Source organism: Ovis aries, chromosome 5, assembly GCF_016772045.2.
Source record: "Ovis aries strain OAR_USU_Benz2616 breed Rambouillet chromosome 5, ARS-UI_Ramb_v3.0, whole genome shotgun sequence".
NCBI classification, from domain to species: domain Eukaryota; kingdom Metazoa; phylum Chordata; class Mammalia; order Artiodactyla; family Bovidae; genus Ovis; species Ovis aries.
In genome coordinates, this window is record NC_056058.1 from 23,563,821 (window position 1) to 23,579,274 (window position 15,454).

A 15,454-nucleotide genomic window follows, 5' to 3' on the forward strand; every position below is an offset into this window, starting at 1 on the left:
ACATTAAACATCCTGAGGTATTCTGTGCACTTCTGCTTTCAACTTCATTATCATAATAACTTTCTCTTGAATGACTGAGTAAAGGAATTTCACATCAGTCATCCTAAATCCTTTATAAATTATAATCAAAGTAGCTATTTAATTACGAGTAATATTTTATGTTTCTATAAAACATCCTGTATTTTAAAGAAATAACATTACTGAAAATGTCTTCTCTAGAACATATTTCTTTTGGCTCAGAGAAAATAAGTTTTTTGTGAACTTCCATAATTGAAACTGATTTAGCAAAGTGCAATCATCTGAGGCTTATTCCAAATATCTTTAGTTTCAATCAAGACATTCTCCCTGTCATTTGTTTGAATTGTTAGCAATGTTTTTTGCCTATCTTCCACCAGAATTTGCTGATAAGAAATGCTTTTAGTTTTTTATAATATTTTTCTTTGTATCATTGTAACTTTTTATTTATTTATGTTTTGGTAACTGTTTTTAGTGTGGCAGAAAGAATAGCTATTTCCTCAATAGTATGTCTTTGGCTATTAAGTGAAAACATTTCCAAATATCATGGTTATCCAGTTAAATACTGCCATGAGATTTGTATTAAGAATCACTGATAAAAATTATAGTTTTGGCTTCATGTTTTAGATGCTTTGTTTTTTAAAGGTTCAGTTAATAGTGATGGTTTTAAATTATGATTTAATTAATATTATGGCATTTTATGTATATAGAAAGGAGCTACAGGACATGGGTATAATTTAGTTTTAAATATTCTTATTGGCATTATTAAGTTATTTTGACCTACTTATTTTAGAAAAATTTTTTTTAAATTGCTTCTTACCTCAAAATGTAGCTGATGAAGAAGAGAAAAGGTTTCTGAAACACTCAGTATATATTATAGGATAATTCTAGGCTAGTTTTGCCCAGGAAAAAAGGTAATTATAGCTATACTAAGACTGGATGAGATCCATGTGGTTTAAAGATCATCATGATGTAATATGAATTTTCAGTAAAAACAAGAATTTTCTACTAATTTAAAATGACTATTTAAAATTCAGTTCACAATCAAGTGTCTCCTGCCTTTAAAGAAAAGTGGGGGAGGAAGAAAGAAGTTAGCACTGTTAATGTCTTACTGCCAAAGGGCCCCATAAGGAAGCTATTGGCAAGACTACCTCTTAAAATGATCCAGAGATGTTGGCAATTTGATCTCTGGGTCCTCTGCCTTTTCTAAAACCAGCTTGAACATCTGGAAGTTCATGGTTCACATATTGCTGAAGCCTGGCTTGGAGAATTTTGAGCATTACTTTACTAGCATGTGAGATGAGCATCTTTACTAGATGCTCAAACTGTGTAGTAGTTTGAGCATTCTTTGGCATTGCCTGTCTTTGGGATTGGAATGAAAACTGATCTTTTCCAGTCCTGTGGCTACTGCTGAGTTTTCCAGATTTGCTGGCATATTGAGTGAAGCACTTCCACAGCATCACCTTTTAGGATTTAAAATAGCTCAACTGGAATTCCATCACCTCCACTAGCTTTGTTCGTAGTGATGCTTTCTAAGGCCCACTTGACTTCACATTCCAGGATGTCTGGCTCTAAGTGAGTGATCACACCATCGTGATTATCTGGGTCATGAAGCTCTTGTTTGTACAGTTCTTCTGTATATTCTTGCGACCTCTTCTTAATATTTTCTGCTTTTCTTAGGTCCATACCATTTCTGTCCTTTATCAAGCCCATCTTTGCATGAAATGTTCCCTTGGTATCTCTAATTTTCTTGAAGAGGTATCTAGTCTTCCCCATTCTGTTGTTTTCCTCTATTTCTTTGCACTGATTGCTGAAGAAGGCTTTCTTATCTTTTCTTGCTATTAGTTGGAACTCTGCATTCAGATGCTTATATCTTTCCTTTTCTCCATTGCTTTTCGCTTCTCTTCTTTTCACAGCTATTTGTAAGGCCTCCCCAAACAGCCATTTTGCTTTTTTGCATTTCTTTTCATGGAAAAAGCAAGAGAGTTCCAGAAAAACATATATTTCTGCTTTATTGATGATGACAAAGCCTTTGAGTGTGTGGATCACAATAAACTGTGGAAAATTCTGAAAGAGATGGCAATACCAGACCACCTGACCTGCCTCTTGAGAAACCTATATGCAGTTAGAACTGGACACGGAACAACAGACTGGTTCCAAATAGGAAAAGGAGTACGTCAAGGCTGTTTATTGTCACCGTGCTTATTTAACTTATATGCAGAGTACATCATGAGAAACACTGGGCTGGAAGAAGCACAAGCTGGAATCAAGATTGCCGGGAGAAATATCAATAACCTCAGATATGCAGATGACACCACACTTATGGCAGAAAGTGAAGAGGAACTAAAAGCCTCTTGATGAAAGTGAAAGAGGAGTTGGCTTAAAGCTCAACATCAGAAAACTAAGATCATGGTCCCATCACTTCATAGGAAATAGATGGGGAGACAGTGGCAGACTTTATTTTGGGGGGCTCCAAAATCACTGCAGATGGTGATTGCAGCCATGAAATTAAAAGACGCTTACTCCTTGGAAGAAAAGTTATGACCAACCTAGACATCATATTAAAAAGCAGAGACATTACTTTGCCAACAAAAGTCTGTCTAGTCAAGGCTATGGTTTTTCCAGTGGTCATGTATGGATTTGAGAGTTCGACTGTGAAGAAAGCTGAGCACCGAAGAATTGATGCTTTTGAACTGTGGTGTTGGAGAAGACTCTTGAGAGTCCCTTGGACTGCAAGGAGATCCAATCAGTCCATTCTAAAGGAGATCAGCCCTGGGTGTTCTTTGGAAGGAATGATGCTAAAGCTGAAAATCCAGTACTTTGGCCACCTCATGCGAAGAGTTGACTCATTGGAAAAGACTCTGATGCTGGGAGGGATTGGGGGCAGGAGGAGAAGGGGACGACAGAGGATGAGATGGCTGCATGGCATCACCAACTCGATCAACGTGAGTTTGAGTGAACTCCGGGAATTGGTGATGGACAGGGAGGCCTGGCATGCTGCAATTCATGGGGTCGAAAAGAGTCGGACACGACTGAGCAACTGAACTGAACTGAACCTCTTAAAATAGTGAGTCTCTAAATAAATGCTTATGATTATAATTAGTACCCTGATAAATGAAGTGACAAAGAAATTAAAAAGATCAGAATGTGTAATAAAACAAACCCGTATAAAACAGCATCTCTAGAACTATAAGTTACTGTATAAAGAAATCAATGCACAAACTCCTTTGACAAAGATTATAAACCTCCAACAGACATGAAGGCATTTGCCACTTTATGTAATGGGTTTTGAGAAGGTATGAAGTAAAGAGAAATACTCAGTGGCAACTCATATTTCAGTGATTAGTTCTAAAGAGGCAATTTGTAAGGGTATTTTAAAACAGTTCCTCAGATACTCTGCCACTGCAATAAACCATCTCCTGAGCATCTTTGTAAGGGGAGCAGCATTTGTCAGGTTTATAAGGCAGTCTCAGAATGATACTGATGCTCCCTTTGCCCACACTGGTGAAACTGTCATGACCTGCGGGGATGAGCATGTTAGGTGGAAGAGAATGCTAAGCAGGATAGTTCCTCACTCTTGGCAAATTTACAATACTGTCATATATACTACAAAAACCCGAGGGTATGGTGCTCAAAGCATAGTACCTGGACTGGAATGGCAGCAGCATCACCAGAAAAGTTGTTAGAAATGCCAATTATTGGGCCTCACCCTAGACCTACTGAATCACTATAAAGACAGGGCCCAGAAGGCTGTGTTTTAGGAAGTCCAATAGGTAATTCTGATGCAGGCTAAAGTTAAGAAACATTGCTCTAAGTAAGTATTTTCCTTCATTTCCTTTATGCTGCTGCTGCTGCTGCTAAGTCGCATCAGTCGTGTCCGACTCTGTTCGACCGCATAGATGGAAGCCCACCAGATTCCCCCGTCCCTGGGATTCTCCAGGCAAGAACACTGGAGTGGGTTGCCATTTCCTTCTCCAATGCATGAAAGTGAAAAGTGAAAGGGAAGTCGCTCAGTCGTGTCCGACTCCTCGCAACCCCATGGACTGTAGCCCACCAGGCTCCTCCGTCCATGGAATTTTCCAGGCAACAGTACTGGAGTGGGGTGCCATTGCCTTCTCCGTCATTTCCTTTATAACACTTATTAAATATATAAAGTAATTATCAAAGTGTTCATATAAATTATACAAAAGTAACCAAGATTTAAGCACTAGAAACAACCTTATGATAGGGGTAGCATTCCGTTTAAAATATTTACATATTTCACATACAAAAAGTGAATAAAGTAATAATCACCACTCACTTTAATAAGCTTGATGCTTATTAAAAAGAAAATGCTTATTAAAGAAGAAAGCAGAGTGCCGAAGAATTGATGTTTTTGAACTGTGGTGTTGGAGAAGACTCTTGAGAGTCCCTTGGACTGCAAGGAGATCTAACCAGCACATCCTAAAAGAAATCAGTCCTGAATATTCACTGGAAGGACTGATGCTAAAGCTGAAACTCCAATACATTGGCCACCTGATGCGAAGAACTGACTCATTTGAAAAGACCCTTATGGCGGGAAAGATTGAAGGTGGGAGGAGAAGGCGATGACAGAGGATAAGATGGTTGGATGGCATCACCGACTCAATGCACGTGAGTTTGAATAAACTCTGGGAGATGGTGATGGACAGGGAGGCCTGGTGTCCATGGGGTCGCAAAGAGTTGGACACGACTGAGCGACTGAACTGAACTGAGCGAGACCACATACCTTTAGGCCCAGATAGTCAGATTTCTTCAGAAGTCTTTCTGTTTTCTTTAGATTTGGGAACTAGCTCCCCACAACTAAGTATCTGCATTTCAGCAAGTGGTTTGCTAGCTGCATCTGTTCTCTGGTTTTCTCTCTCACAACCTTTTGACCATAAATCACTTGCCTAAAAACAACATGATACCCATCTAAATGAGTTTATTTTGTTGTTATGAAGAACTGTGGGGCGTTTGTATCCTTCCCGTGGTTACACTGAAGGGAAATTCTTTATTGTGTTTAACAGCAAAACACTCATCTTCAAAAAATGCTCCTTAAATGGATACCCCCTCCTTGTCCATTTCCTTCACTGAAGTCACCACCTCGAACCATAAAATCTTTGACAACTCGGTGAAAGAGACAACTTTTATAATATAATAGCATCTGAGTTGACTTCCCAGTCCCCTTTTCACCTGTACAAAGACAACGAAAGTTCTTGCATGTTTTGGGGCACATATCAGAAAATAATTCAAAGACAACTCTTCCAGCAGGTTGCTTATTAGTGCGATGTCAAAGAAATCTTCCCATGGTGTCAATACTTTGATCTCTGAGTAAAATACAGTTTCAGGTGAATGCACTTTAAATAGGGAAAAATCAAGGACAAATTAATCCAATCATTTTGCTCCTGATTATCTTGTATCTTCTTAATAACTTGTGCAGGCCTTCTTAAATTCTTCCCAGGGTCTGGTCCTTTAAAGTGCTTCAAATCTACCGCCACTAGAAAAGGCGCTAAAGACTGTACTCTGGTTTTAGTTTCTACTTCTGTCATTTAGGTTTCCTCTTCTTTTATGTCTTTTACTTCTTTAAAAGAAAAATCTCTTATTGATTTACAGTATTTCTTTATATATTGTGGACCATATTCTTTTGCTAATAACATTTTCTCCCTTAGGTCTGTGGCTTCATTTTTCATTTTCATGCTTTCTTTAAGAAGCAGTTTTATATGTTAACTAAAAAAAAATTGGTTTCTTCTTCATAGTTTAACTTTTTGTGTCTCATTTAAAAACTTCTTCCCTAGTCCAAGATCAAAAATTTATTTTCTGTTTTCTTTTAAAAGCTTAAAAAATTTTCTGTTCTTGTGCAGGTCTTTCAACTCACCTGGAAATATTTTTCATCTTTATAAAGACCTGTTATTTTTTTCACATAATCAGTTTTCCCAGTTCATCCTTTCAATGTCACCTCTGTCATGTATTTAATTTCCTATATCAAAGATTCAGTTTCTACTCAGTTGAAATGTCTGTCCCTACTTCAACACCACGATTTCTTAATCACTAGTTTTATGATAAGGCTTTATGTCTGTCAAAGCAATCCTACTTCCACCTCTTATTATTCCAGAGGACTGCCTAGACTATTCTTAACCACATGCTTGTCAAGTTTTAAAAGACACAAAATAGAAAAAGGCCAGTGACAGTATTCTGAATCTCCCACTCTATTTTAACAAAGCAGCTCAAACAAAGCAAAGCAAAACAAGGGGCTTTTGCTTGAAGTTTTCTTTTGAAGAAAGAGGTTCCTATAAAAATAAGTTGGCCAACACTGTCTTCCTACAGCCATAAGAGGTGAGGAAACTGAGTTTCAGAGAAGGTAAATAATTTTTTTGTTTGGTCCAAAATCTATAATAAGGAAGTGGCAGTGCTAGCTAGCATTTAAACCTAGGATTGATTCCAAATCCCACATTCTGGTTACTATGCCAAACACAAAACCTATGACAAGTCTAAGTTTAGAACCAGTAAAATAATAGAAATACGGAATTAAAATTTCTTTAAAAATTCAATAAGGACTGCCATTACTTAACACTCTCTCCAAAAACCCCAGTGAATCTCAGCAGTGAGTGAATGGGAAATACCTTAGGAAAAGGACAGAAATAGGCTAAGATAATTCACAAAAAGGTTCTCTACTGTCAACTAACAGCATAGTATTTCTATAGTCCTTTTAACTCTCAAATTAAATAAACTGTAGTGGTATACGGTAATAAAGATATGTTGAAGGTTTATAATTTTTATTAATGTGAATATGAAACCTGGAATAAAAAAATTTTTGAACACTTAACACAGAATTAAAATGTTATCATTCAAAAGAGGTAAGAAATTTACCTGCATCAAATATTGTGCACCCTCTCTCAAATCATCTGCATGTACTGGAGCATAAAAAGCCTTCATTTTGTTTTTAATAAGCCACCGCTGATATTTAGCTTGATCAATGGACATCTCTTTCATAGCTTGTCTTCGAGGGCCCTTTAAGGTAAAAATATTAATAAGTCTTTAACTGAAAGGTAATCTATTCCATTTTCATAAAAAAGCTTCCTGTTATCTTGGCTTAAACAAGGCATCCACACATGGCAATGGGGGCAGAAGGGAAGTACAATATAATGCTAGCATTTTACTCTCAAACTGGTGAATTACATCCAATAAAGATTATGAAAAGACAGTGTTGATGGAACAGAGGCACAGAGAGAGAAAAGGAAACACAGACTTTGAAAAATAAATAAACATTGGTAGTAGTAAATAAGAGAAATTATAAATTACTGAAAATGAAGAATAGATTACACAGAGAAAAATAACAGCCTTCTATTTTTCTATGGAAAAGTTTCCCATCTTTTCATTTGTCTCAAATGTCTGAGTTATTAATTCTCAGAAACCTAGAAATATCATTAAAAGTCAAAGTTAGCTATATAAATTCATTTTTTCCTTTGTCCTTCTGTTGAACAATGACATAACATATGAAAGGAAATGAGTTTTTTCAAGTTGCAATTCTATTTTGATCCTTGTAAGCAACACATAAAATGTATTATATGTTTTACCTAAAATGTATTAAGAAAAAAATAATCTAAAAATAAGATTAAAAGTTCACTTTAATTATACATGAATAAGACAAGGAACTGGAAGGAACTGGCAACCTACTCCAGTATTCTTGTCTAGAAAATCCCATGGACAGAGGAGCCTGGTGGGCTACAGTCCATGGGGTCATATAGAGTCAGACATGACTTAGCAACTAAACAAGAAAAGGAGTAGTATAATTTATCATTATTAGTAGAAAAATTGCCTCTGTGCAATTTCTTATGCTCAAGACTCCAACCTGAATTGATCTACTTGGAGACAAACTGAAACTCCACAGGTCCCAAGTGGAGTCAGTGTCCCAGGGTGTTCTTCCACTACCCTACACACACATTTTACTACTATACAAGTAGAAGATTAACTCTAGCAGGGGCTGGGACATAGGGCATATAACATGCATTTCTAGCACCAAAATAAAATAAGCAATAGACCCTGGGAGGTAAGTTAATCTAGTAAATAATTTTTACCAAACTCCAATTTCTTATGCAGAAAAGATCCATCATCTAGTGATTTTAGCCAAGAGGCCAAAAATAAAACTACTTTTAGATTAACATTTACCCCTATTTTTAGTAATTTCCTTACTCATGAATAAAACTAAAATGAACAGGCAAGAATTCAGCTTTCACCCTACTCTTTACATACCAGATACTAAATATTTATCAGTACCATATTTGACAAGTAAATGTTCCTAGTGTTCTCAGGACTTTATTAGATTTATCAGTAAGAAAAAAACACATACCAAATTCCATTCAGGTTCCTTAGTTGTTTTTAGCTCCTTAGTAGGCTATTTTTCTTAGCTAAAGCAATATTGCTTCCTAAAAGCTACTCAAATTATTTCAAATCTAGAAAGATTCACAAATTACAAATGATATACACAGAGTGTAAAATGTTTTAATATAGAAGACAAAACTAGGACTTACCATATGCACATGACCACAGATCATCAAGCCAACATTTTTTGTGAAATCGTGAACAAGATGAAGTAAAGCTGGGCGTGAGTTTGGCGCACCTGTCATAACAAGACACTGAGGCCTAATTTAAGATTGAAAGGAGAAATGTAATTAGAGAAATTTAAGGTTTGATAACATGGACATGATTTCAAGTTGCTACTCTAACACTACATTGTACACTAGACTCTCCTTTACACAACTGTCCTCAAGACACAGGCTACACGATTCTCATAGAAGAGACATAACCAGGGTTCCTTGGTACATGAGAAATGCGGAAACAAAATCTTCTTTGAGCAAATATACCAAATATCCTAAATTAATAGGTAATATACATCAAGATCCTGGGAGATACTACAGAAAAAAAATGACCATAACCGATGTAACATGTAACAACTTTTCATCTTCTAAAGGTAATAAACATTACAATTCTTTCACAGAGTTCAGAAAACTTCATGAGAACATGGCCGTGTCTTCATGTAAAGAACAGCTCCCTTTCTTTCTTAGCCTGATCAAATCATACTCCTTTCTGCTTAGTAATATCAGTCTTCCCTAATCTAGCTTAATTTCAGTGAATGTTGTTCTATGAGTAAAATCACCTATGGTGAAGAAAGGTTTCTATTTGAACTAAAAGTTTTAATTCTAATTCATTACAATGAAAGCCAAAATTAATTCAACTGCCTTTCAAAAAATAAGACAGTCACATGATTTTTCATGTATTTTTAACTCTTGATTTTCACTGACTAGAAGTAAAAGTCAATCTTGTTTGAGGAAAAAATATTCACATATCCATTTTATAAATTCAAACAGATTCACATAAACTCATTAAAACAACAATGTGTATAGTTAAACTTTAACAAAAAGCAAATAGACTAAGAATTCTGACTTACCTACTAAATTAGTTAGTAGCTCCTAACTATACTCATAAAATAAGCAGGAAAAGCCGAATAAAGACTACAAACTAATTCAGAATTTTAGCAAGCCATCTGAAAATCCAGTTCTGTCTGGAGGAATAGATTTGAGGCAACCAAACATGAAGTCTTCTTTAGCAGCCCAGAGACTGCTAGTAGTCCAGTCTCTCCATCTGAGTGTTAGCAGGTTACATGGCTCCCCAGCTGCCTTTCTTAGCCTTCCTAAAAGTGGCCCTATGACTGATTTCCAGCCCGTATGATGTTCCTAATTCCTCATCCTATCCTTTAAAAGAAACCTGGGTCACCCCCCCATACTTTCTTTACCTTTTCTGTAATCTAGACTGTGGAGTTGGTGATGTCTTTGGCCACATGGACATAAAAACATATTCTAGGGAATGGCAGGCTGATGAGGTAAAAGGAAGAAATGTGGGACTTGAGTGACCAAGTGCAGCCAATCTATGTAGCAGCCATAAACTGTCCATCTACCTTTGGACCATCACAGAACACTGATATCCATCTTGTTCAGCCACTTTGTTTTTTCAGCTTTTTGTTATGGTAGTTTAACTTATCACTAATATAACCTAGTACTGTGGGAAATGAACTTATAGTCCCCATCTTTACTAAATAGTTAACATGTTAGTAAACATACCACAAAGGCATAATTTGGGTATAATATTATACCAAAAAAAGGTAAAGAACAAAATATATTAGGGATGTCTTCTAGTAACGAGAGAGTGTAAATATCTGTCTTCATCTTTACTCCCTCTTTTAAAATCTCCATAGTATGATAGGATTTTTTTAAGGCACCAAAATATAGAGAAGAGGATAGGACACAATTGCACTGAAATTTTGAAAGCCAGAGAGCAGATGCAAGAATAAAGGATTTGACAAATCAGGAAAAGGTTAAATTATAAATGAGCATTAAGAGAAAACTGTGAAGCCACCTGATTTTACACCTGCTGCTGCTGCTGCTAAGTCACTTCAGTCGTGTCCGACTCTGTGCGACCCCACAGATGGCAGCCCACCAGGCTCCCCCGTCCCTGGGATTCTCCAGGCAAGAATACTGGAGTGGGTTGCCATTTCCTTCTCCAATGCATGAAAGTGAAAAGTGAAAGTGAAGTCACTCAGCGACCCCATGGACTGCGGCCTACCAGGCTCCTCCGCCCATGGGATTTTCCAGGTAATAGTACTGGAGTGGGGTGCCACTGCCTTCTCCGGATTTCACACCTAAGAATCATCAAAATGCCTAGGACTAACAGGCAGTAGATGCCTCTGGAAGTGGCAGGGGCAATGTGTTAAAAAAAAACAAAAGTAAGGAGAACTAATTTAAAGTTTGCATAAGAAGCATCTAGATGAACCCAAGTCATTTCCATCACTATGGTGGGCAACTGTCCCTGCCTTTCTCCAACCCTATTAGGCTAGAGCTTATTTGCTAGAGAGGCCTGTGGTCTGGGAGCAATAGCTGAGGGCATAAGCAGCTACTTTAAGCAGGGAGTTAGGAGAACATTCGCTATATGCTGGAAACTGAAATCTCCAAGTTGCCTTCTCACTTAGCTCTCAGAACTGTGGCAGCCAGAACGTTATCAGTAAGGAAAGATTAAAAGATTCTTTTCTGATAAATCTAATCAAATTAAAAAAGAAAACTTTTAAGATGACTTAAACTTCTCAAAGAACCATCACATTAATCTCCATTAAGGGCTTGACTGAGAGCCCCACCCCCAGTGCAGAACTTCCCAAGCCCTAGATCACAGACATTTCAGACAAGGCTAAATCTAAGAACCCAAATTAAAGAGGAAGGAAATGATGAGAAAGACACTTCAAGGAAATAGAAACTATAAAGTGAAGAAAACAAAATCTTTCGGCAAATTTGGTGAAGGCTGAGATAGTGATAAATAGAAACTTAAATAGGAAAAACAATTTATTGGCTACATAGAAAACATAAAACCTGTACAGGAAAAGAAAGCAATCATAATTTACAAGGCTAAGCTCTGAATTATGCTTTAAAAGTCATAAAAATATAAACATCAAGTCTAACCTAATCAAAATAATGACATAAAAATATACTGGGAGGATAGGGTAAAGAGAAGGGTGTGTGTGTGTAGTGGGCATGCATGGATGAAAGAAATCAAGAGAGAATGCCTAAAATTTAAAATCAAACAATACAATAAGACAAACATGCTTTTGGGGACTATGAAGTAAATACTACACAATTCAGCTAAGAGTGGAAATTGGCTGCTGGTGGCATAAAAGAAACAGGGATTTGAGAAGTAGGATAACTAATTTTCACAACAAATGTAAGCTTTTCCTCTTTTAAATATGTTCATGTATAATTCTGATAAAAATTTAAAAATACTTGTTAAACTTTTTTTTTAAAGTTTTTAAGAAATTCCCATTTCTATTAATAAGCCAAAGATCAGTTTTTTATTGATGGCAAGTTAATTCTGATTGTTGATCACACTCTCACTTCTGGGACACAGCTTTTTATGCAAAGGAAGTATTTCTATTTTCTGCCATACTTTGCATTAACTATTAAAACATTAAAAATGTGCTGAAATTAGAGTTTTCCTCCCAGGGCTCTCACTTCTTTTCCCTATTTCTTTCTACTCCAAAACTGAAGATCTGTGGTCTATGGGAATCTTTCATTTGACAAAACAAATTGGTGGTAGTGGTGGTTGGTGGTGGGGGGAGGATATTCAAAGAGTGACAAAAAGAATATATTAATACTTGGTAGAGCACTTCTTTTCTGGCACTTATCCACTCTTGAAATTTTCTTTTAAAAAGATTCTGTCTTTTGTTTTACTGAAAACAGGAATTTATTCCTGTGATTACTGTGCAGAAGCCAATGAGAAGCAATTACTCATGACTGAAGAGTTGCCTGTTCAGAGCCAGGCTTACGTGAACAGTATGAGAATGACTGTCTAATGGTCTATTTTTTAAAAAATGACAAGCCTATTTTTAGCTACACTTAACAATAATCTATAATTTCTAAGAATCTATATAAATAAATTAATACTTTTGGATTTACAACAGTGCTTTAATAACTGAATCTCATCGACTATTAGAAACATGTTAAATTACGGAATAGCTTTTAAATTGATGACTGATAAACTATTTTAAGATAAAATAAAAAGGAAGGAAATAGTAAGAAATGCTCTTTACTCTGACATTGATTCTTTATCACAAAAACTGATTGCCAGTTCCACAGTGAGAGCAAAGCCACTAACATGAAAATATTTACCGCCTTAGTAAAATTATAATACAAGTATTTTTATGAATTTCATCCTTAATAGTTAGAAACTTGAGTGGCCACAGAGGGGGGAAAAGTTTACTTTAATGATATCTATTTAAAAGCCTTCAAAGAGAGACCTCCAAAACTTCTGTAACATTGTTATAAGGTAGATGATAATTTTTCTCTTTGTAAATTTTTGAGAACAAGCCTCAACCTTGTTTTTGAATAAACTGCTCAAATCAAACAAGAAACAACATTCTATGCTTTTAGATAATTTTTCATGAAATATCACCAAATGAAAATATTACTAAACAATAAATGAAGAACTGATTGCCATCTAAGACAAAATGTTTCTGTGTTACCTGATCACTTACCTGAAGTTTTTCACGTGGTCTTCCACTCCAGAAAGACGAATCGAATGCTGCAGTGCATTCAGATAAGTCAGAGCTTGTGTGGAGGATCCCCAGTTCACATCTGTAAGAGGACAGTGTTCATGCACCGTAATACTGGTGATCACAAATCATCAATAACCAATGCTTGCACATTTAAAAAGTCAGCTGCTAAAACAAACTGTTGTGCTCAGGAATTTCAATAGTTTACATCCACAGCATGAAATTAAGACAATGCTACTCTGAGCTATTAACATTTAAAAAAATGTACAACTTGGAAAAGACTCAGATGAAAGGGCTGCAGACATGCTGTGCATTCAACTCAAAATGAGTCTTGCAAACAAAGAAAACATTTAAAAATCATTGTTTATACAGCCAAAGGTCAAAAAGGAAAAAGGCAGATCTATGATTGTTATAAAGTACTATTTATAGTACTTCACCGTTTAAGTTATTTGAACATCAAGGCAAATTTTACTTCTTATTGAATAAACAGTCTAAACACAAATGATGATTTTAGACATTTGTTACTTTAGAGACTTAATAGGCGTATTAGAGAAATAATTGTTTCTAAAATATTTAAAACAATATCTTCTTTGTCCATTTCATTTCTAAAGCCACCATTCTAATCCAAAACCTCATTCTCTCATACTTGGATTACAAAATGTTTCCTCACTGTTTAAAATAACTACACTGCAACTACTTTGTCGTCTCTTTCTAATCTACTCAATTGGGCTGAAACTTTTCAAGTCTTTTTCAATAGATTTCCTTGTTCCAGGTTATCACACTAAATAACTGGACTAATCCTAACCTATCCCAGCATCTGCTTATGTGGAGATATACCCGGCAGTTATCAATGCTACACATTCTAGATAATCTTTAACTATTTCCCTCTTTATTTCCCAGTTAAGTATATCTGTCTAATTTTCCTTGCTATACAGTAAGCTAGAGGGAAGATACTATGTGTTCTAGTATTTTGTGATTCTGTGGTACAAAGTATAGTAGGTACTAAACCACATTAGGTAATACATATAATGCTTATCAGGCTAATAGAAACTACTGTACTGTAATAAAATCCTTTCAAAGATTAATTTTAAAACATATTGAGTGAAACAATGTTTATTACATGAATTTGTTATTTTTCTACAAATAGGATTAATTAAATTTAACTCATGGGTAAGAATGAAATTCCACAGAATAAAAAGTCTTATAGTAACTTTTTCATTAAAACTACATATATTTAGAAATAAAGCATTTTAGGTTTCATGCAAAGGGCCTTTCCAAAATACAAAAGTGGATGTTTAGATATGAAAAGGTACAAAGAACATATAAATATTTTTTAGCTTGAAATACTAAATATTAAGAGAGAAGACTGACCTGGTTTTTTGTAGGTAACATAAATGTAAAGTCCAAGAACTATCACATATGTTAGCAATGCAGCCCACCAGTTAATGACAAACATCACTATGCAACAGAGAATTGCTCCAAGAAGTGATATCCACATATTGTAGTATTTGAATGCAGGACGCCACCCTAACAGAAACAAGTAATATAGATAAATGAAAGTCACTCAGCTACCTCATCTGCTTTAGACAGTGGTACACATGCATGCACAAAATAAACTTCTCTGTTGCTGCTACACTGAGAAGTCTTCAAATGTGAACTGTAAAGCTAATTAAACATAAAGTCATAGACCATTACTGACCATAATGTCATGATTCTCGGTAGCCATGAAGTGGGCACATCTATTTACATCAACATTATCTTACTAGTTCCCAATTCAAAAAGTCCTTACTAAACAAATACAAATCAACCTAAACTCAGTGAATGCTAAAAACAGGAGAAGATGAAAAGATTAGGTTTCAAACTGAGTCCTTAATAGTGAGATTTTATTTTCTGGTTTTTAGCACAAGACACATCCATATGTTAATGAATATAGAAAACAATTCAAATAAATTGTTGTTTAGAATTGTTAAAAAAACATATCATTTGGGGAAGTATTTCAATAAAATTTATATTCTTTTTTAAAAATTAAGCTTTTAATTTTGAGATAACTACAGATTCACACAAAGTTTTAAGAAATAATATAGAGATTCTGGGGGCACTTTACCTAATTTCTCCCAGTGATAACATCTTGCAAAATGACACCAAAGTATCACAGCTAAAATATTGATATTAAAATAGTCAAGATAAAAGTTCAACACAAGAATCCCTTGTGTTGCCCTTTTATATAGCTATACCCACATCCATCTCTAAACTTTATATTCTTAAAAACTGAAGCTAAGATGTTTGTGTCCTAAGTTCCGATGTTTTATCTTTCTTGTTCTGAGAAACTTCTAGGCCCATAGAATCAATAGT

At 35.5% G+C, this 15,454-nt stretch overlaps 1 protein-coding gene across 2 annotated transcripts in view; it reads right to left on the reverse strand.

Moving 5' to 3' along the window:
• SLC12A2 (solute carrier family 12 member 2) overlaps positions 1–15,454 on the reverse strand; it is a 94,232-nt gene that overhangs the window by 22,621 nt on the left and 56,157 nt on the right. For both annotated transcript variants that reach the window (XM_015095938.3, XM_012178176.4), the window contains exons 14-17: positions 14,474–14,629; positions 13,085–13,184; positions 8,544–8,655; positions 6,883–7,023 (exon numbers count right to left, since the gene is read on the reverse strand). In XM_015095938.3, coding sequence (XP_014951424.1) covers positions 6,883–7,023; positions 8,544–8,655; positions 13,085–13,184; positions 14,474–14,629 — 509 coding nt within the window. The remainder of the gene's footprint in view (positions 1–6,882; positions 7,024–8,543; positions 8,656–13,084; positions 13,185–14,473; positions 14,630–15,454) is intronic.